This window comes from Aquila chrysaetos, chromosome 17, assembly GCF_900496995.4.
Source record: "Aquila chrysaetos chrysaetos chromosome 17, bAquChr1.4, whole genome shotgun sequence".
Lineage (NCBI taxonomy): Eukaryota > Metazoa > Chordata > Aves > Accipitriformes > Accipitridae > Aquila > Aquila chrysaetos.
In genome coordinates, this window is record NC_044020.1 from 3,253,789 (window position 1) to 3,273,628 (window position 19,840).

General features: G+C 45.7%; 1 protein-coding gene across 19 annotated transcripts in view; it reads left to right on the forward strand.

Moving 5' to 3' along the window:
- RBFOX2 (RNA binding fox-1 homolog 2) overlaps positions 1–19,840 on the forward strand; it is a 177,389-nt gene that overhangs the window by 87,613 nt on the left and 69,936 nt on the right. The window contains exon 1 of one of the 19 annotated variants that reach the window (XM_030040483.2): positions 653–1,017. The exons of 16 other annotated variants lie outside the window; for them this stretch is intronic. Coding sequence is in view for 1 of the 3 variants with exons in the window: in XM_030040477.2 (XP_029896337.1) it covers positions 3,849–3,875 (27 nt within the window). In the remaining 2 variants the exon portion in view is untranslated. Of the gene's footprint in view, positions 1–652; positions 1,018–2,901; positions 3,876–3,934; positions 4,243–19,840 lie in introns of those variants that run through there. 2 more of the 19 variants (XM_030040477.2, XM_030040482.2) reach the window with 2 other exon arrangements.

Here is a 19,840-nt window from a genome sequence, read left to right on the forward strand (position 1 = left end):
TTTTTTTTTTTTTTTTTTTTTTGCATGGTACCTGCAAGTCGCTACCGGAGGGAGGGGGCAGAGGGAGGAGGAGGAGGAGAGCGGCATCGCGGAGCTGGAGTCCTTTGGAGTTAGGCATTATATAATGTCCCCGCAGTGCCTTGCGGAGCTGGAAACCTTTGGGGGATATTCCCAAAGGGGGTGGAGGGAAGGACTCTCTGAAGGAACTTTTCTTCAGATCTGGGCTTCACAAGTGCTGTTTTTCTGTAGAGCTTTGCAGGTTTTTAGACTAGATGCATGCTGTCTTCGTGGCTTTCCTTAGCCCCGGCTGAATCCCCGTTTGCTAGCTGCTACCGAGATCCTGCGTGTCCCACTGCAAGAGGCAGCGCTTTCGCGGGTGCCTGGCTCAGAACGAGTCTGCTGCAAGAAGTGACACCCGCTTTGACCCTTTCCGTTTCTCATCTCACATTGATTGTCAGCAGCTGAAAAATAGGTCTCTGTCCAGTCTTATGGTACCTTCCCAGGCTCCCAAGCCCCACTTTCTGCTTCTGCTATTTAGTCCCTTCCATTACCGATTCCTTTTTTTCTGGACCAAGGCTTTCTGTTTTGAGACAGAAGAGCTCTGCAGAAATCTCCTGAGGCTTTCTGTGCCTATATTTAGTTTAGTGAATGATGCTGAAAAGCTGTGCCTCTGCGGTCAGGGTCCATTTGTGTATTGCTGCGTACTCGGAGCGTGCCCGGTTAGATGGAGGTGTATGCCCCTAAGCTGCAGATTGGCGTGTGCACATTTCGGAGAGTTGTCCTGCGCAGCCTTGTATTGCAATGTGCTCTCGGCCACAACTGTTACGCACAGAGCCTGTGTCTGTGCGGTGCAGAAGGGTGCCTGGGTCACCAGTACGCAAGTGTGTGTAGTTCGTGCGTGCCTAGGACCGAGCACCCTGAAGCACGAGCTGGTTGGCTTGGAGACGTGCGGAGCTGGGAAGGATGGGATTCTGCTGGAGCACTGGCTGAAAGAGGAGGCTATAAACTCGTTTAAAGGTTTGGGATGTCCTCATAGACTTCAGGGAAATCTGTCTTCCACGGAAATTGTTAATTTACTGACGTGGGAAAGGAGGCATCAAGACCATACGTTATTAGTATTGGTTGACCTTGAATTGTGACTGTCTTAAGAGTATGTACTATTTAGGATAGGTTTTCAGGATTTGCGCTGCAGATTTACATGCTGATGCTAGAGAAGATGCATATTAAAATAACCAGTAGGGGAGGAGAGCTCGGACTGTGTCTCAGTTGGGGTCTCCAGATGAATGACGGATAGCCCTTTTATGCAGCGTTGAGGAAGACAGTGAAGGTGGGTTCAGCTGTAGCATACACAGTGCTGCTTCTTGCAGAGGGAGCATTTGGCTTGCTAGGCTGGTCCTTAGCAGTACTTCACTGCAGGTTTGGCCGCGTGTGGGGCTGAAGGAGCATGGCACATCCAGGACAATACCCCCAGCCACGTTGTTCTCATCCTGCAGTGAAGCAGTGGAGTGGCCTTACTCACAATCTGTGAACGTATTTCACTGGGGCTCTGTCTCATTTATGAAAAGTAAATGTTGTCGGTATTGTAAGCTGGTAATTGCCACTGAATGAATTCAGCATTGCTACAGTCTCTTGCTCCGTTTGGTTCAGTTTCCAGACAACGTTTCCTGCCTGGTCTGCATTCTGTTGTGTTTTAGGGAACAAGCTTGCCCATCTTCCTTGGAAATCTGCGAGATCAGCCTCTGTATAGGCATGAGGGGCTGGTAAAATAAACGGGAGTGTGTGGGGTGGGAAGACTAGAAACAGTGATAGGAAGAAATGGGAGATGCTGGAAGCTAGAAACGTGCTTGAAAAAGAGGAAACCAAAATTGCTAATGAGAGCAAGAGCTCAGATTCATTAACAGAAAGTACCCTGGTCTTATCCCCCTTAATCCTAAATCAGTGAAAATGAGTGTTAAACGAGGCCTGGTACATCATGTGCTAATTGCAGATAAAAGAGGGAGTCTTTGGTGGATGGGAATTATATGCTAAAAGGCTTTTTCTCTGTGTGGTGCATGGTGAGGTTGCTGGCTTGCGTGGAGCACAAAGCCCTCCCTTTCTTGGACAGCCCAGTGCCTTGCTGGCGTTTTCCTCCGAATCTGTTTCCCATCAGGGCTGGGAGAGGGGGAAGGTGTCGAGCATCTCGGAGAGTGGGAAGGGAGCTGCTGCCTCCTTAAGGAGTCCTGCCAGCCCATGTGGCAGCCGGCAGTGCCGAGCGAGCATGTGTGTGTGCGTGTATGTATGTATGTATGCCTTTGTAATGAATCCCCCCGCCATTGTCTGCTCCCCTCCCTGCTGCCGGCGATGGAGCCTTTCACCTGGGCTGCTGCCTGCTGGTGGGCCTTCTTCCAAGATGGGAAGAGGAGGAGGAGGAAGGGTTGCTCGTGGTAATTAAAGCCAGACCAGGGAGAGCTGCTGTTTTCCGACTGCAGCACCCCGTTTTCCCTCTTTCTGTGTCTTGAGTTTCCAGCTTTTGATGTGGGTGTAGGCAGGAACATCTGAAGGTCCCCTTTTGTGCAGCTGTAGGATCACCAGTCTCCATTTTGTGGCACCATTTGAAGCATTTTTGCTGCCCTGCCTGCCAGCATGCCCCCTCTTGTCCCCCCAGCACCCCTCAGAGGCTCCAGCCAGCGCCGTTTATCTTGGCACGTGTTTGACTTGCTACGCTCTGCCCAGGGCTCAGGGAGGTGATGGCGTTTGTGGCTTTGAGACTAATTTATGTCCTTGTTAAAATGAACCAGCAAGCAGCCTCATTTTTTCCAGAGGTTTTCTTCCCTTTCCCTTCCCCCTTCCATAACCCTTTCCCTCCCAGACCCCATGTGTAGCTGTGAGACAACCTTGTGCAGCCAAAAGTTGCTTGCTCAGTTAGTGATTTTTTTTTTTTAATTAAAAAAAAAAACCACAAAAAAACGCAGAGCTCCTTAAATGGAGATCTTATTTAAATCAGAGCAGTGGCTGACTCATTAAAGGCTTCTCTGTCTCCTTTTCGTTCCTCTGCCTCATTCCCTTTCCCTATCTTTCTCTACCTCCTGTTACAGTAATGGTGTGATAAAACGGATCTTTGTCTGTGCTCCATGTTGGGATCATGCAGGGGGTGCATATTTGGAGGGGGCGGAAGACAGGAGACGGGGAGCCCTGTCACGACAGCCACCTTGTGCTAGCTAAAAATGTACAATGCATCCCATTATAGGAGACCGTCCTCCTTTGTTTGAACAGTCTGCAAGGGAGACCGAGTCCCAGAACAGCCTCCCCCCTCCCATCCCTTTACGTCCGCTTTAGGATCTGTTCCCCTCCAGGCAAGCTGGATGCTGCAGGATTCCCCTGCCCCCCTAAAAGAAATAATAATAAAAAAAAAAAAAAAAAAAAAAAAGGAAAAAACCGGCTTTTTCTATGCATACTGGAAGGCTCCCCTTTTATCTGTCTGACTTCTCTCAGGAGCTACCACTATTCTCCTGTCCTCTTCCCTTGCTTTGAGGATTGCATCTCCCTTTTCTTTCAGGCCAAGTGTCCTTGCTGTTGGCTCCTCGGTTTGGTGTTACTCTTGCAAACTTGCATGAGCTGTCTGAAGGGGATCGCTCTCTTCTCTGTCCACGGCCTTGTGCTCTTCCCCTTTCTTTGCCGTTCAAAAAGCGGTGCTTGTTTATGTGGTACCTGACTGTGCCTATGCCTATCCCCTAGTTTTTGCTTCCCTTCTGCTGTTTGTCATAGGACTTTGTTTTAGCGCTGCAGAGACCGTGTCAGCAGCAGAGGTTTGTGTGAGAGGAATCCTGGCCAGTCACTTTTCCAGGAGAATCTCCCCTGGGAACTGAAAGATGGATCTGCGGCTCACTTTCCCTGATGTAAGGACATGGTTGCTTGAGGTGGGCCTATGGGTTGTGTCTGTAACTGTTGTGATACTTAAGAGATTTAACTGCTGGTTGAGAAGGGCTTATTCTTAAGGGCTTAAAAATCAATGGGGCCTGTCAGAACCCAGCGAGTGTTTTTTTGCAGTCCTTTTCTCTTTACCGCCTTTGCTGAGCACTTTCAGATGCGTTGGAGTAGAAGCGAACCGCAGAGCAGCCTTGGGATGGCAGAAGCTGCATTCGATGTCGCCTAGGCAGGATGGCGATGTGAAAGGGAACTTGATACAGCAGTGCCATTTCCTTAAGTCCCTGTCCTAGAAATAACCTCGCTGCTCCCTAATGCATTTCTTCTGCAGGTGACTAGGTAACTATCCCCGGGTACCTGGGAATTGAGAAATGAGGATGCCTAAGTTTGCCACAGTACGTGCTGTGATGTTCAGATGACAGGGCTGTGTAAATTTAACATGCTGTTTTATTGTTATTTTAAGAACTATTAATTTGTGAAGTATCTGGATTAGTGAAAAGGTTGTAGTGAGCTACCAAAAAATAGTAAAAGTTGAAGGTTGAGAAGGAGGGAAGCCCTTAAAACCAGCAACGTCTTTCCCTGCAGGTTATTAATTCATAATGGCTCTGTTGCACTTAATTAGTATTGACCAGCCTTCTGCTATAAAATTCTAACACCAGTGCAAAAGGGGGCTGCAATAGCAGGGGACTGATGTTATTTAGACCTGGATTCTGGTCTTACTAACTGCTTCAGGTAAAATGCTCGATATTCTTGTTTTGGGTACATTTTCAGCAGATGATGTGTGCAGTTAGCTGCCCCTTTGCAATGAGTTCCTTAACCTACTTGTCTCCCAGCTGCAAAGTCACAGAATTCACTAATGGGCATCCCTTGGGAGGTCTAAGTATCAGGGAGGAGGTGGTTATTTTGCTTCAGTCTGCTCTCAAATATTATTTAAAAGGATGTAGCCAGGTATTCTTTCTATCTGACATGTTGCCTGGAATCGGAGTAGAGAAATGTTAACTTGCTTACCAAAAGTGTTTTGGTTTGTTCCTGTAGAGTTATCCTGAACTGTGCAGGATGGTTTTTTGCTGGGCTGCTGGAGGTTGTGCTATGACCAGTGAGGGCTGGAGATGTATAGGCTGGTTTTGTAGGGTTCACAGAAGCTAGAGCAATTAACGCCCAACTGAAAGCTTTCTGAAAAAATAGAGTGCACTTTGCCTATATAAAAGAAAATAGGACAAATGCTGGGCCTCTTCAACAGTATGCTTTGTTTAAAATATCTCATTGGTTTTTTGTTGTTGTTTTTTTGCTTGTTTTTTTTTTTTTTCTTTGCAAAACTGTCCATTGAGCAATATTATTCACAAACTGAATTGAGAGTTATCAAGATGGTAATGGGAAGGCACTTCAATTCCGGGGCATTTCCATATTTCAAGTTGCGAAAGAAACCTTCATTTGTTCTCTTTATTTCTGTGTCTATTTATGATAGTCTTCAATCACATGATTGCATGCTATTTTTTTCCACAAGAAAGGAAAGAAAAACCAGACAACCCTCCACCCATCCCCATCAGCTCCAGTGTATGTGGCACCACGATGACCTCTGCAAGTATCAGTAGCAGGGTTGGCTGTCCCAGATGCATCCCACAGACCTCTGCCACTTACACTGAATGTGTAATTAGCTGTCATTTTCTATGCAGGCCAGCTTGATCTCTGTTTGCCAGTTGGTTTTGTATATTTGCTGACAGCAGAGGAATGGTGACTTTTTGCAATATTAGGCTCTGGTTTAGGCTTTGGAAGTGTACACTAGTAGGCACATTTTCCCCTCTCTTCCATCCCTGCATGACCTCCCCTGTCTCACCTCTGCCATCCATCATGGATGGATGGATGGATAGATGGGTTTTCTTCCTCTCACTCTCTCCTCATGATCCGTGGTCAGTCCATGCTTGTCCCATGCAAGTCCATGTCCATGCTGTCCCTGTCTCCATTCCTCTCCAGTTACGCATCATCCTGTTTCAGCACACTGCTTTTTTACCTTGATCGTTTCAGTTCTTTCTCAGCTGATTTTTAGGCCTGCTTATTCTTTCTCTGCTTCTCGTCCTCCTCCTCCTCCCTGTCCTCACTACAGTCTCCTTGTCATATGCTTTTTTAACTTCTCCACCCACTCCTTGCATTCCTCATTTAGTTTGCCTTTTCTGCTCCTATTGCAGTCAAACTTGTCTGATTTATCCCTTTTTCCCCCATCACTAAGTCTGTCCTGTTGGCGCTCAGGCTTCTTGTCCCAATTTACTTTTCTTCTGCTACACTGCCAGATCTGTTTCTTGGCTTTTTTGGATTTGAGGTGGGTAACTGCTACTCCATGTTACTTGATCCCTACAACGGGGATGGTGCAAAGTACAGGAGATGGGTCATCTCCCTGCTGTCATTGATCTCCAGACCTGGATCCGACATGGCCAGAATCTCCTGTGAAGCTGTGGATGATCCCCAAATGAGAGCATGAAATCACAGAAAATGGGGTGCAAGTGGCACTGCCAGCCATGCTCAAGGGCATCTCTCTTTCCTGTTAGAATAAACTATGTCTAAACCATTCCCGATGGGAGTAACCTGCCTTAAAAGCATTTACAATGCCACTGCCAGCCTTGACAATCCAAGCCCTTTCCTTTCTGAGCATTGCTAAGTCTTTCCTAATATTTAACGTAAAGCTTGTTGCCACCATTTGTTCTTTCCATGATAAGTATGAAGAACAGATTGGTGGTTTCCTTTTCAGCAGGTTTTGCATACTGAAATGTTTTCTTTTTCTTGTTTTTAGCCTTTTTGGGCCATCATATATGGCTTTACTAGCAGATTTAGTTGATAAAATGTAAGACAAGCACTGTAGTTTTCCATAGTTTTGTTATAATGTTGGTCAGATTTTGGTGTCTTTTCAGTATGGTTGCTAAATACAGATTCATGAAATGCAAATTTTTCTGTTAAATACGAAGTCCTCATAGGCTTTTCAAAGTGTGTGGGGTGTTGGTTGTTCCCACCCACCCCCCCCCCCCCGCCTTAATCATAAACAAGACAAAATATTCCCCCTACTTCTTTCTCGGGTTGGATTGATATGGCTGAAGTAACAAAAAAAATTACCAACCCTGAAATCAAATGCAGATAGCATGAAAAAAATTTCAGTTCGAATCGTTTCTCAGAATTATAAACAACTGAAAACGGGGTCTTAGAAGGGAAGTATCAGCCAGCCTGGCTCTACCAGCCCTGCCTGTGATGGAGACTTTCACCCTGAGTAGTCTCTAAGTACCTAACTGGAATTGCACTCCAAGTAGCCTGTAATCTGAGGGTGCATGGAGACACCAAAAATGTCCGAGTAATTGCGAGGGTAATCTTCTAGCCGCTTCTGAAGACTGCCCTCAGGCTGGGAGTCTTGAGTACAGTTAAAACCCTCTGAACTGTCCTCCCGGTTATCCTACTTAAAATTCATAGTCTCTGGAGTTGTGGTCTTGTGGAGTTTAGGATTTCTGTGTGCTTTAGAAGTCCTGGACTCGCCCAGCTATCCGACTTGGAGGGCATATTTGACTTTCAGATAATTGCTTTTGATTAACCAAGATTTAGATAATCAGAGTTTGACCTATGCAGTGCATAGACCATCATTCACCTATTGGGTCTTACTGAGGCTCCTTATCTGAAGCCTACGCTCTCCCTCCAGTCCTAATAGCAAAACCTGCTTTAAATTACTTAAAAAGACTGATTTAAAAATGCCTTGGAGAGGAGTTCAGGTTTCTTGGATAGTACTAGACCTCCTTTGTCTCACGTACCCTCCATGAAGAGTGAAACCCTTAATTTGATTTGTTGTTCTTTGTAGCTTTTCTTATTTTTGCTATTGCAGCATATGAAAGGAGGTTATCAAAACTGAACAATTATGCAAAGTACTTAGGAATATTAGGGAGCAGGAGTAAGAAAGGCTTTTGTTTTCCAGCATGTGTCCCTTTCTGCTTTGTAAAATGTGGTTGAGATAAATAGAGCAGCAGGGGAAAGGATATTAGAGTTTCAACAGGCAGTGGTTTAGATCTATGTTATCTTACAGAGGATCCTTACAGCCTGAATCAGGAGGTAGAGGAGGAAGAGCGTGGTAATTTAGTGAAATTAGTGAATTAGTCAGATTGTTGACTCTTGGTTGGACTGTAAGGTATTGTGGTATGTTAGCTTTGCTTAGTGTTCAGATATTTAACGTGTGTTAGTTTGCTTTAACTTCTGCCCTTGCTTTTCTTTGTGTGTGTGATGAAGCTGTTTAATGTTGTTACATTTGCTTTGCAAAACCATTTTCTGGTCTCTCTCCACCCCGTTGCAGGATGAAGCTCTCTTCTGTCTCAAAGCAGTGGGAAGGGGAGGAAAAGTACTTCTAGGAATCCCTCTTATATAAGTTTGGTTTGGGGGGATTGATGGCTTTTGGGGGTCACTTTAGACCGTTTGATGGAGCCATTCTGTGGCAAAGAGTGTAGTGTGGTGAGAAACAGGATTGAGGAAGGTGGTGACTGGAGGCTGTGGTGAGAACTTGGGACAGTTCCCTGCTCCAGGTGTCCTTCACAGGGACACGGGTGACAGACTGTGAATGAGCTAAGTGATGAAGAGGTGTAGTCAAGGAGGGACTGACCCTCTTGGTGGCAGAAAGAATTTAGGTCATCCAAAGCCAGTTGCAAGCCTTCATCCTAAGAGAAATTTTCCGAGGGACTCTAGATCTTCAAAGCTTCTTTTCGTCAAAATGCTGCGAGGGGTGTGAGAATGAATTTATCTGGTAACACAGGCTTCAGAAAGGTGGAAGAAATACCACGGAGATATCAATGCTTTGTCAGAAAGCAAGACTTCTAAATGGCTTGTCTTACTCAGTGAAACGAATCTAAATAAATCAATTTAAATCAGATTAAAGATCCCTGAGCTGTGTTTTCCATCAAGTCTGAAACTAGCTTCGAGCAGCCCTATGGCCACTTTGGCTGTAGACAAAATGAAGGTCCTCCTGAAACCAGCCCTGCTGTGAGGGAGGGTAAGAGAGGTGGTGATGTTACTGTCCCTTTCAGCTCAAATGTGATTTCTCAGGACTTTTTTTGTTGTTGTTAGGAATACTCTTAATTGGTTTTGACAACGAGCTGCAGGAGTTCTGCAAGGGTGGCACAGAAGTCAGGAGAAAGCTGCACCAGAGGCTGCAGGCTTGAGCTTCTGCGTTCGGATCCGTGCCTGCCCTGCCTGATGGGTGGCCGGGGTCCTGCCTGGCAGCTCAGCCGCATGGCCAAGAACACGTCTCGCAGCCAGACCTCTGCTTAAAGCAGAAGTAACCAGAAAGCCAAAGTGGGTTTTTTTAGTGGGCGGGTAGGAAACTCTGAGCTGTGTTATTTGTAACACAGAGGTGAATAGCTAGAGCTGAGTAAGAGGAATTTCTGAATGTTTTGGAGGAGCGTAAAGGAAGATAAATTTCATTCTTCTAGGGGGTTTATAGAGGACTGTAGTGGCTTTCAAAAGTGTAGTAGGCCTCTAGGTTAGCTGTGAGGCTCTGTGTGTCACCATACAATTATTCTGAGATACTGTCTGGCCTAAATCTAGGAGAAAAGAAGCTGGTGGCAGGAAGGAACCACGTTTGATTGACACGATTTAAATGCAGAGCTGTGATGAGCCTCCTGGCTACTCTTCTGGCAATCCTAGCAGAAGAGTGTTAGCGGGGGGCCAGCCTCCTGCAGCCAGTCCCGCTGCGTAGCGGTTTGGGAATTGCCCTCGGTTGTGTCCATCCCAACTTTCTGCTGGGGGTTACTGTGGCTGTGTGAGCTGCCCCCCTGCACCCGTGTGAGGTGAGGTGCATTAGCCCTGCTGTTGCTGAAGTGCATGGAGATGAGTCCGTTAATTAGGTCTGATCTTGGTAGTACCGAGCAGAAGGAGAGCACAAAGCTAGAGGCGGTTGCTTAAACCGTTCCGTCTGTCATCAACCAAGATTGACTACAGCTATAAAATGCAGGTGGTCCTCGTACCCCGTGGTGCCGAATTCTCGGATTCTGGAAAGGCTTTACGTCCTGGACATGCGAGGGGAAGCTATAAGAGCAATTTTCATCCTAAATGGTTTAAAGGAAGTTTTTCACGTGTATCAGTCTTCCCGTGAATCTTCTAGTGCATTTTGAAGGCCTAACAAAACAAAGGGACTTTAGGTGACAATAAATATGTTGGCTGTTGTGGGCTACTGCTCATGCTGTCATTGGCCACTTTTGAACATTAACTCTTCCTAAAAATTTAATAGGACACAAACAATGCTTAGTTTGTGATGAGCTTTACCAGCCTGGATGCATGAAGTTGGAAAGGATCACCCAGAACAGAAAAAACAGGTTACAGAGCACTGATCTGTTCTTGCGTTCGGCGCCTGGCTAGTCTGGTAGGTTCTCAGTGTTGCCTACCCTTCACTTCCAGTGGAGCGGGGCAGTTCAGATCCCTTCAAACGAGCTGAAGTTAAAACCAAGTGCTGAGGGCTTGTGCTGAAGAACATTTCTCAGGTTTGACAGTGACGAAGTATATCTGTGGGCTGTGCTGGCCCATCTGGGGGATGATTGCATGGAGCCCATCCAGCAAGCTGGGTCTCCGTCTTCCCAAGCCGAGAGTGTGTTGGGTTGCAGAGGGACATCTGTTTTGAAGGAACACGTTTGTAGAACAAAGCAACTGTCCGTCTGTCTGTTCATGTAGTAGCTTCAGACTGATGAGAAATTATTCTGGTTCCTTATGTCCTCATTGCTTTGGATCGAAACTTCTGCCTCTTCAAAGGAACAATTCACTTCTGCTTTCTACTTGTTTTCAGTTAATTATGCTCGTTCTAAAGCAGTGAGGATTATCATCTTGGCCGCTTATGTACTTGTGCTGCAGGATCTCCTTCCTCCCTGACCTCAGTTACAGTGTTGTGCGTTTCACACATCTCATCTCTTAAAGGAGGCGGTTGCACCTTTGAAAATTAGAAGAACTGGCAGAGTCTGCTGAAATCTTGTGGTGTTTTAGGTCAGCTGTCAGTGATGGTAACCTGATCTATGGCAAATCTTTCCCTCCCTCTCCCCAGGGTGCCTGCTCTGCCCTTTGCGTGCCAGTGGGGCTGATATGATCCAAATTAACTTTTTCATCTGTTTGCATTTATTTTTCTGAGTCATGAGAGGTCCTCAGGAGCCGCGGGATTAAATGTTGTTTTCCTTCCTATCACTTGTATTGTAACGAACATTATCTTTTCATTCTTGCCTGGGATCAGATGCTGGTTTTTTCCATGTTAGTGTGCTGCTGGGTATGTGGCCCATCATGGGAATAACACAGAGCTGCACAGTCAGCAGAGGAGCACTCATTATTTTGATGTCTGCTGCAAAATGGTGGCTCCTGTTCTAAATTACTTGGTGAGGTAATTGTTCATCTTCCAGGATATTTTGCTTCCTCTGTGTATGAGGTCTGTTAATAGGATAGGAAAGTACAAAGTGTTTTTTTGGCCAGGTTGGGTCTGACTTCTGACTGGATCCTTTAGTTTTAGTGATATATGAAGGACAGTTGGGGTGGTGGTTAGGAGCAGAGGTGTAAAATCCCAGGACTCACTGCTGGCAAAGCAGCAGGATTGTTGTCACTCTCTGAACTACACTGCTGTGATTGCTATTTTATATTTTTAATACAAACAGCATCTTTCTGGTGGTGTGGCTGATGGCCAGTCTTGAAGGAGGGATGCTGCTGCTCTTCCAGGAGCCTCCGGTCAGAAGGGACAGAGGGTGGTGGCAGGTGATTGATCCACCTATTCAGTAGGCAACGGCCCTTCCTTGAAATGCTATCTTAAGAGAGGTTTTGCTGTTTGACAGTTTGATACGTCACTTTGGAGCCAATTTGTGCGACAAAGCAGGGGGATGAGAGAGAATTTCATTAATAGGAAACCTGCCACCCTGAGCAGGCTACGCAGCACTGGGATGCTGCCTTGGTCTCTTCCCTTGAGCATGAAGGACCACGGATGAGATAGCAGGAGCTCTGGCTTGCGGTAGGAAGCTCGGTCTTGATGTGCTGCAGGGCCCTTTCAGCGCATAGCAAAGACCCGGCTGTTCCCCTTCAAAGGTCTAAAAGCAGCTGAAATGAGTCTGCAGGGGAATTTAGCAATTTAAGCCAAGATTGTGCATCTGCAGACCTTGCTGAGTTGCCGCATACCCTTGCATGCGCCCTGCCGTGCCCAAGCCGTGACAGGCTGAACCATTTGGTGTCCAGCTTGTACCTTAAGCTGGGCCAGGATCCAGGTACGAGAAGTGTCTTCTCCTTGTGCGGTCCGAGAGCCATCTTTGAGAACGTGTGACACATTGAGATTGCGGTTTAGTTACCATCGTCTTTTAAAACGTGGGCACCAGGAAAGGCAGAGATCCCTCTCTTTTTATATACTATTAATTATAGCCTTTACCTGGAAAGGAGATGCCCTGGTGCAGCTCTGTTAGCCAGGGCAGGCTAGCTTGTACCTGTCACTTAGGATAACCCTTTGGCTGCTGGCTGCTCTTTGTGAGGGTGTCTTTTTGGCTTCCCTTCACTCAGAGTAGGCTTAACTGTTTCTGAAGGCTTCTCCATATATTGTGTGACCAGCAAATATTTTATGTTTTTTGAATCTGGTGAGATATGCAGTGGAAGCTAGTATGAAAGTCCATTTTTGAGCATGGCCATGGCTTTTATGGCCCTATAAATTTGATCCTGAACAAGTGTCCTATGTGTGATTTTGATTTCCTTCAAAATTTACTGCAAAATTTTAGCTATGCCCTGAAATTGTCTTTTTTAAAAAAAAAGTTTCTTTATAGGTGAGAGCATAGCGAGAGCATAGCTAAGATCCTAGTTAAAAACCCAAGCTTTTAGCACTGTGAAAGGCAAAATAGCTCCTTGTACATGAACGACATGCAGATGACAGCTGAGTAAATGAATGCATTTTCTGTTTTGTCCTAAACCTGTTTTCTAGTCGATTTTATTCGTGCCAATGATGGCCAAGTTGTGTACATCTGTTAGCATCCCACAGAGAGCCCAGCGGAGCTGCTAGCAACCAAGAAACACCCGAATAAATGCACCGCTGAAATTGAGGGAGGGAGTTGTGGGGGGAAGAGACGGGCTTTCACACTTTCTCACTCACCCAGGCGCTGGTCGAGTTTCTGGGTTTGGTAGTGTTGGTTTTTTGCTCTTGCAGGTTGCAATATTAAAAGATCTAATACCCTGTGGGGTCTTAAAGCAAATTATTTTCTCCCTGATTGTGAGCACTACACCCCAAATCCAGAGGCTCCAGAATAGGTGAAAGCAAAGCATGCGGTAGCTGTATTCTGCACCTCTCTGGAAAGCAGAGCACCTTTTTTACTTTTTTACGGTGTTCTTGCTTGTTTGGAAAGTAACATGAGCCTCATGAATATTTGAGGCTCTCAGGTGCCTTTTGAGGGCTGGAGGGCCAAGGGAGGGCAGGCAGTGCGGGAGCCGGAGGGGCAGAACAGGGAGCAGCCCTGGCCCTGCGTGGTTGTCTCGTCTCTCTTATGCTAGTAGACTTCTCATCGGGCTGAATGTGCTCTGAAATATTTATTGCCCTGTTTAAATATTCATCGCTGCAAAGGCAGCGCAGCCTGATGGCAGCAGCAGAGCCTCAAGGGACAGGGGCTGCAGCAGTCCCTGGCATTTCCTTTCAGTAATATGATAAAAATATATTTAAAAAAAAAATAATCGGGCATTCCCCCACTGCAAGATTGACAGAAGCAGTCAGGCGTACGTCTCGGTGTTTCCTCTTCGTGCCAGAGACTTGTGTTTGCTCTCAGGCTCGTATGCCGGGGTGCTGCTCTTGGTTGCCAGATGCTAATGCTTTTTTTTCAGGCCTGTATCCTGGAGCGAGCGGCTTTGTTTAGCCTGACACTGTATGCGTGAAAGGGGATGTACAGAAGGGGAGGCCGACTGGCTGAAAGGGTTTAAGTTTTGCGTAGCCTGTTCTCTTGTCTTTTTGTAGGTGTGAGCAGACAAACAGCGAGGAGGGGGAAAAAAAGGACCTTTAGTGCACTTGGCTGTAGAAGGTGGAGGTCTGCTGGGAATTATGGAGGGGTAAATTTCATGGAACTCATGCAATAACATATTAATGGACCTGGAGATGCTGACAGGCGTGCCACTGAAATGAGATGCTCTTACATCAAATTAGCTTTTAAGGTTTATCGATTCAACTTCAGTAAAACAGAGCGGTTTAAAAGTGGGACTACCAGTAATATGCAACAGTTTAATGTGAATATTTGGAACATTGCTGTTGTTAAACCCACGCATGTTTTATGTGACCAAGGCGCTGATGCAGTGGTGACAAGGGAGAGAGCAGCGTGCTTCCAGAGATGCTGCTGAGCACGGGAGCTGCAGGAGCTGCATTAACGACACCCAGCCCAGGAGGGTGGTGATCACCATCTGAAAAGTGGTCAAATGCGCTGCTGACCTCGAGCTTCACCTTTGAGCTGTGCAGGTGGCCTGTATAGGGGAGAAGTCTGTGCTGGTTTGTGGTTACAGCAGGAATTCGGTAAACATACGTTAGCTGGAAGGCCTGGGGGAAAGAGGCTTTAAAAGGATTTTATAACAAAGGGGAAATCTTTCCTGAGATACTTGACAAATTCACTGTGTATAAACCGCCTTTATACCGGCTTACACGAAGGCACTCTAAAGTTAAGCATAACCAAAGCAGGTAGTGGCAATAACATATGCTAAATGTCCATGTAACCTCTTGTTCTGGGATGAAGTGGCTTTCAGGTGCATTTTCAAGTTGCGCTTAATGTAGCGTAACTATGGGCTGCTGTGAGAAGAATAGTCCCCCTCGTCTCTCTGCCCTGGCCATATGTTCAGCCTCCTCACCGCTTTGGGCAGTGTGCTTAGGCAGATATAAAGTGAGACGGTTCAGTTTATGACCAAACAGATGACTATTGTTTGGATTAATTTTCTGGCTATGGCCGTGGCATGACTGGATCTCACAACAGCCGGGCAAGGAAGCAGAGCCACTGCTTCTGAGGCCAGTTGGTAGTTTATCATGTTAGGTGGTACATGAAACTGCACCTATACTTCTCAATAGCTTGTTCCTCTCCATAAGGTGAAGTCATTTTACTTATAAGCGTGTCTGCCGCTTAGTTTAATCTGCTTTAATTTATGTGCATCGACTTCCACCAGCTCTTCTTAGCTTTTCAGAATATTGTCCTTTAGATTGTCTCTTCTGGCTGTATGTGCGTTGTAGGCCATTATGTCTCACTCGGGTACCTCTGTTTTGAATGACATAATGTTTTCAGCATGAAGGCATGAAGAGATGGAAAGGACTGAGTCCTTCTCACCAGCTGACTTAATGACTGTCATTTAGAAATCAGTAAACAAAATAAAATGGTGTCTTACTAGAGCTGAATTTATCAGACTCAGCTTCTGGCTATTGGTTTTCTTGATGCCTTTGTTCATTAGATTAAATGTTATTAGTGCCTACTTCTTTTTTTTCCCTCACCATTAATACACTTTTACAAAATAATCAGTTGCCACTTAATTTTATTTTTTTTTTAAATTATAAGCAAAATAGATTAGTCTTTTCAAGTTTTTCAGTGTACAGCCATGTGGCTTTTTCCAATCTTGTGGTCATTTTTGTGGCTCTTCCATGTTCCCTTTTGATTTTTTTAATTCCCTTTTTAAAATTTGTATGTGGAAGCATGTATCTTATCTTTCATCTGAGTGAGGCCACGTACGAAAGTAGCAATGCTTCCTGCATCCTGCTTGTTGGTAATACATCTGAACAACCGTAGTCAGTCTTTGTACCAGACTGCTGCACTGGTGAGTTGCTTCTCCATGACCCTCTGCTCCTTTCCAGAACCTCTGCTTTCCAGGACACATAGTGGAGGCTTCCTTGAAAATGGAAAACTCCTCTTGGAACAAATGAGTAGCAGGAGATAGGAGAATGCATTGCTGGAATGGAAAGTAACTGTGGGAAGAAATCTGCGTTTTTAAACCGTCAAATTTCTGTTCTCGAGCGTGTGCCAAGTCAGTCGCAGATTTCCTCCACCCCGCACCCTGAGAGCAGCTTGATATAATATTGTTGCTGTGTTACTGAGTCCTGGCACTCGAGTCACAGATGAGTCCCATTTGCCTCGGCTGGGGCTGTGCGCATCTCATCCCCTATCTTCTGTACCGAATTCTGACCGTACCCGTGATAGGCCAGTGGCAGTGAAAAGGTGACAGGGCTGAGATGTTTAGCTGCTTGCACTAAAAAAAAAAAAAAAAAAAAAAAAGAGCCCCAAGAGGAGCTCTGGTTTTGTGTTTAAGTATGCTGTATACATCTCGTCCCCCACCTTTGCTCCATAGTCACGTCCGAACGCGCAGCTCCTCGCTATGGTTTCTGCCAGCTCTGCAGTTCTTTCCGAGGCATTCAGCGCTCTCCAATTGATTCCAGATGTGCTCTCCCCTTCCCGGTGCTTTCTCCCTTCCTCCTCCTCCTCCTGTGCTGGCAGCAGAGGCAGGGCTGCTTTTTTCCTGTGAGGTGCTGGAATTATTGCAGGCAGGTGGGAGGACTTTCCTGCTGGCCGCTGAAATTGGGGGAATTCAAGGGGCCTGTGTAAGTGCTGTAGAAGTGAAGCTGCCTGACGGGGCTTTGAGGTTTGTCCATCCTTCAGGAGCCAAGCCAGCTCAGAGCAGCACCTCTGCACAGCTCGGTACTGCCTTCAGCTCATTCCCCTCACAGCAGGGGAGAGGGGGACAGGGAAGCCTGATGCCAAAAGTGATCTTTGAAATCTTTCCTAGAAGACCGCTGCATATATAGAGAGATCTGGAAGAGTCTATTACAGATAGCTGCATCACATAGTAAGGGCTTTGAAAAATTTCTGTGACTGAAGTAGATACCAGTCTTTCTAAGGGGCTGAATGAGCTTCATGAGGATTTAAACATTCAGGAAAGCAGTTTGAATTCTTGAGGTTGCAGGAATAACTCTCCACACTCACTGAGATTTGGTGATGTACTTGCAGATACAGAGCGATAGTCCATTCGCAGAGCAGGGACATGGGATGAAAAATCACTTATCAGTCCAGCTCAGGTACCTGATTGGGATTGGAGAAGCAGATACTGTTTTTTAGGAATACGTCACCTGGAGAGCTACTGTCTTCCTTGAAACAAAGCCATCTGAAGTGAGCGATCTGACTGCAGAATTAGCTGAGGTGACAGTAGCAGTGACACTACCCTGACAGCCTGGGCAAGAGTTACCACAGGACCAGGTGGGTTTTTTTTCCCTGTTACATTTCCATGTTCTGCAGCCCTTCTTTTACTGAGCAGCACCAGGAGCCACTGGTTAGCGGTCAGGAGTAAGGCAGAAAACCAACACAGGCAGGTCCTCTGTGCCGTCCTAGAGTCAGGTACAAGAGTGCCCAGGTGCCCTGATGCAACCACGGAGCGCTCCTGGAAGAGCAGTTACCGCACTCCTTCCCCACCACCGGCCTCTGGTTCCTGCTGCCTCCCTGCGTGAGAATCTGCAATCATGCAACCGTGAGTGTGATCGGTTTGCTAATCTGCTGAAAAGCTAATCGCAGTTAGCTTGGATTAAACATACGCGACACATCTGCAGCACACTGTTTCTTAGCTATGATTCATTTGAATTCTGGTCCAAAAGAAGAAACTTAACCCTCTTTGCCCAACAGTAAAGTAATCTCACTTGTGTGGGAGATACTTCTGCCACTCTGGGTGCCTGCTGGATTAACGTATGACTAGATTCGTAATATTTTGAGGCTTTATTTTCATACTGATTTGTTGAAAGCTAGTCATCTTATGGAAATCTTTTTTCCCAAGAACATTTGACTGTGAATGTGAAGTGGAAAATACTCACTTGGAATACTGCAGAGGTGGGAAGAACACAGCCAGGGTAGGTGCTAAAGGACCGATCTGGAACAAAAAATTGAGCCTGAGCCTTTCTCTTACGTGCTGGCTTTGCTGCTGAGGACATATCCATCCTGGCTGGTGACTTTTTCCTTTGTTCCACACCCCCACCCCCTTCTTCCCAATAATTCTTGGAGGTAGTTTCATTCCTAATATGGAATGGAAACAGATGTTGAGACCTCAATGTCGTCTCTTGAAGCACAATTCTCTCTTTCTAATCAACCCCAGAGAGCGTGAATTGATTGAAAGCGTTTGTTGGGATGCCTTTGTGCCAGTAAAATTTAACTATTTTTTTTGGAACAGTAAATAACATAGATTTCGGGAGCAGAAAATCAGTGCTTTTTTAAAATCAGAAAGGTATGTTTCAGGCTGGTAAGTAGATGTAGCTCTGGGCCTTATTAGCATTGCATAACTCTAAAGCTTTGGCTATATCCAACAGGAAGCCTCTTTGCAGGTTGCCCAGGGGCTTCTTAATTAAGTGTGTATGCATTCAGCACCGAGAGCCTGCGTTTGTGCATTGGGATAGAGCAAAAGTTGACCATTACTGGAAATAATGACAGCATGGGGATGAGTGTGTGCTTCCTGTGTATAAGAGTAAGATAAGACTATAATTTTCTTTCATCCTTTCCTACAAAAGAGGGACTTGAACGTCTTCTCCATAAAGTTCTTGAACGCATTAAAAAAAAAAAAAAAGCGCCAGCTGTTTTATTTTACAGAACAGTTTTTGGTGGCCTGGAATGATAGAGTGTATATTGGAAGATAACTTGTTCTTCCCTTGCTTTACATATCTAGGAGAAGGAAGGGCAAGATTAGATAATCTAGTGCAAGCTTGCACCAGGAAGTTGAAGAAGACATGCCTTTAAATGGTTAGCTAGGTGCAAGCCTAAGTGCAGGCATCTTTTTTTTTTTTTTTTTTTTTTTTTCTTTTTCCTCCTGGTGGAAGATTAGCTTGTTTAGTTAACTCAATGCAAAAAGCATTTCTTAAAATGATTACATCCAATTTAAATTCAAAAAAAGAATGCATACGTATACGTCTTCCCATTTTAACAAAACTAGCATAAAACCCCACCAAGCTTTTGCAAAACTACCCATAGGTAGAGCACTGCTTTTGGGAGGTTTCAGGAGGAATTGCTCTTGTGCTTATGGTAGTAGAGTCAAAATCCTGCATCCTATTACCCCAATATGTCACAGATCAAATGAAGATCAAGCTCCAGACATGCAGATGAAATACAAAACCTCTTATTACTGTGATCCTCTTCAAGGAGCTTTTATGATCAACCCACATCAAGAAAGAGAGTGTTGATTTTATCAGTCTGGGTCGCCAGACAGACATGCCAGTCTTGCTCTCTGGAGTAACAGAAATGCCTTTGTAGTGTGGACTATGGGTGTCAGAGTAGGGTCCCGTACCCCTCTGAATCCAGGAACAGGTTTGTATGAAGATGAAGAATACAAGATACTTATATCTTTTGTATATATCCTTTTCACCTCCAAACTTCCTTTCTGTAGGCATTTCTTCCCATTCAGAAACTAACCCATAATGAAATGGCCATGATGCAGAAAGTGTTATTACTGCATTTTAGGGTAAAGAGCTTATATGATGTTTGTGGGCACCCGCAGGGTTTGCATGGCTAGGTCACTGTTTTGGCATGACTGGGGCGTTGGAAAGCCATCACTTCATCATCCTGTACATCACTTTGCCTTGTGTTTAAGTGTCTTCATGACCCTGAAGAGCAAAAGCACAATCTTTAAAATCAAGGCTTAGGTTCCACATGCTGTGAGAGCTACCAGTGGGGTTTATCTCTGGTGTAATGCCCCAGCCTGTGGTTTTCTGGAAGGAGTAATGCTCGAGTTCCTGATGGGTCTTGGAGCATCCCTCAGGCTGCTTTGTGTCCATTCCCCTTTGGGAAGAAATTGCTTGCTGATATGTTTATTATCGGTGGGCAAATTGTGGGATTGCCTGGGGAGAGGGTTAACACATGCCGGAGACTGTGGCTCCCCGGCAGCCTGAGCTCATCCGAGTGCTGGTGCCCATGGCTCTTCCCTCCCCAGCTTCTCCACCCCCTCTCCTTTCTGGCTCTGGTTC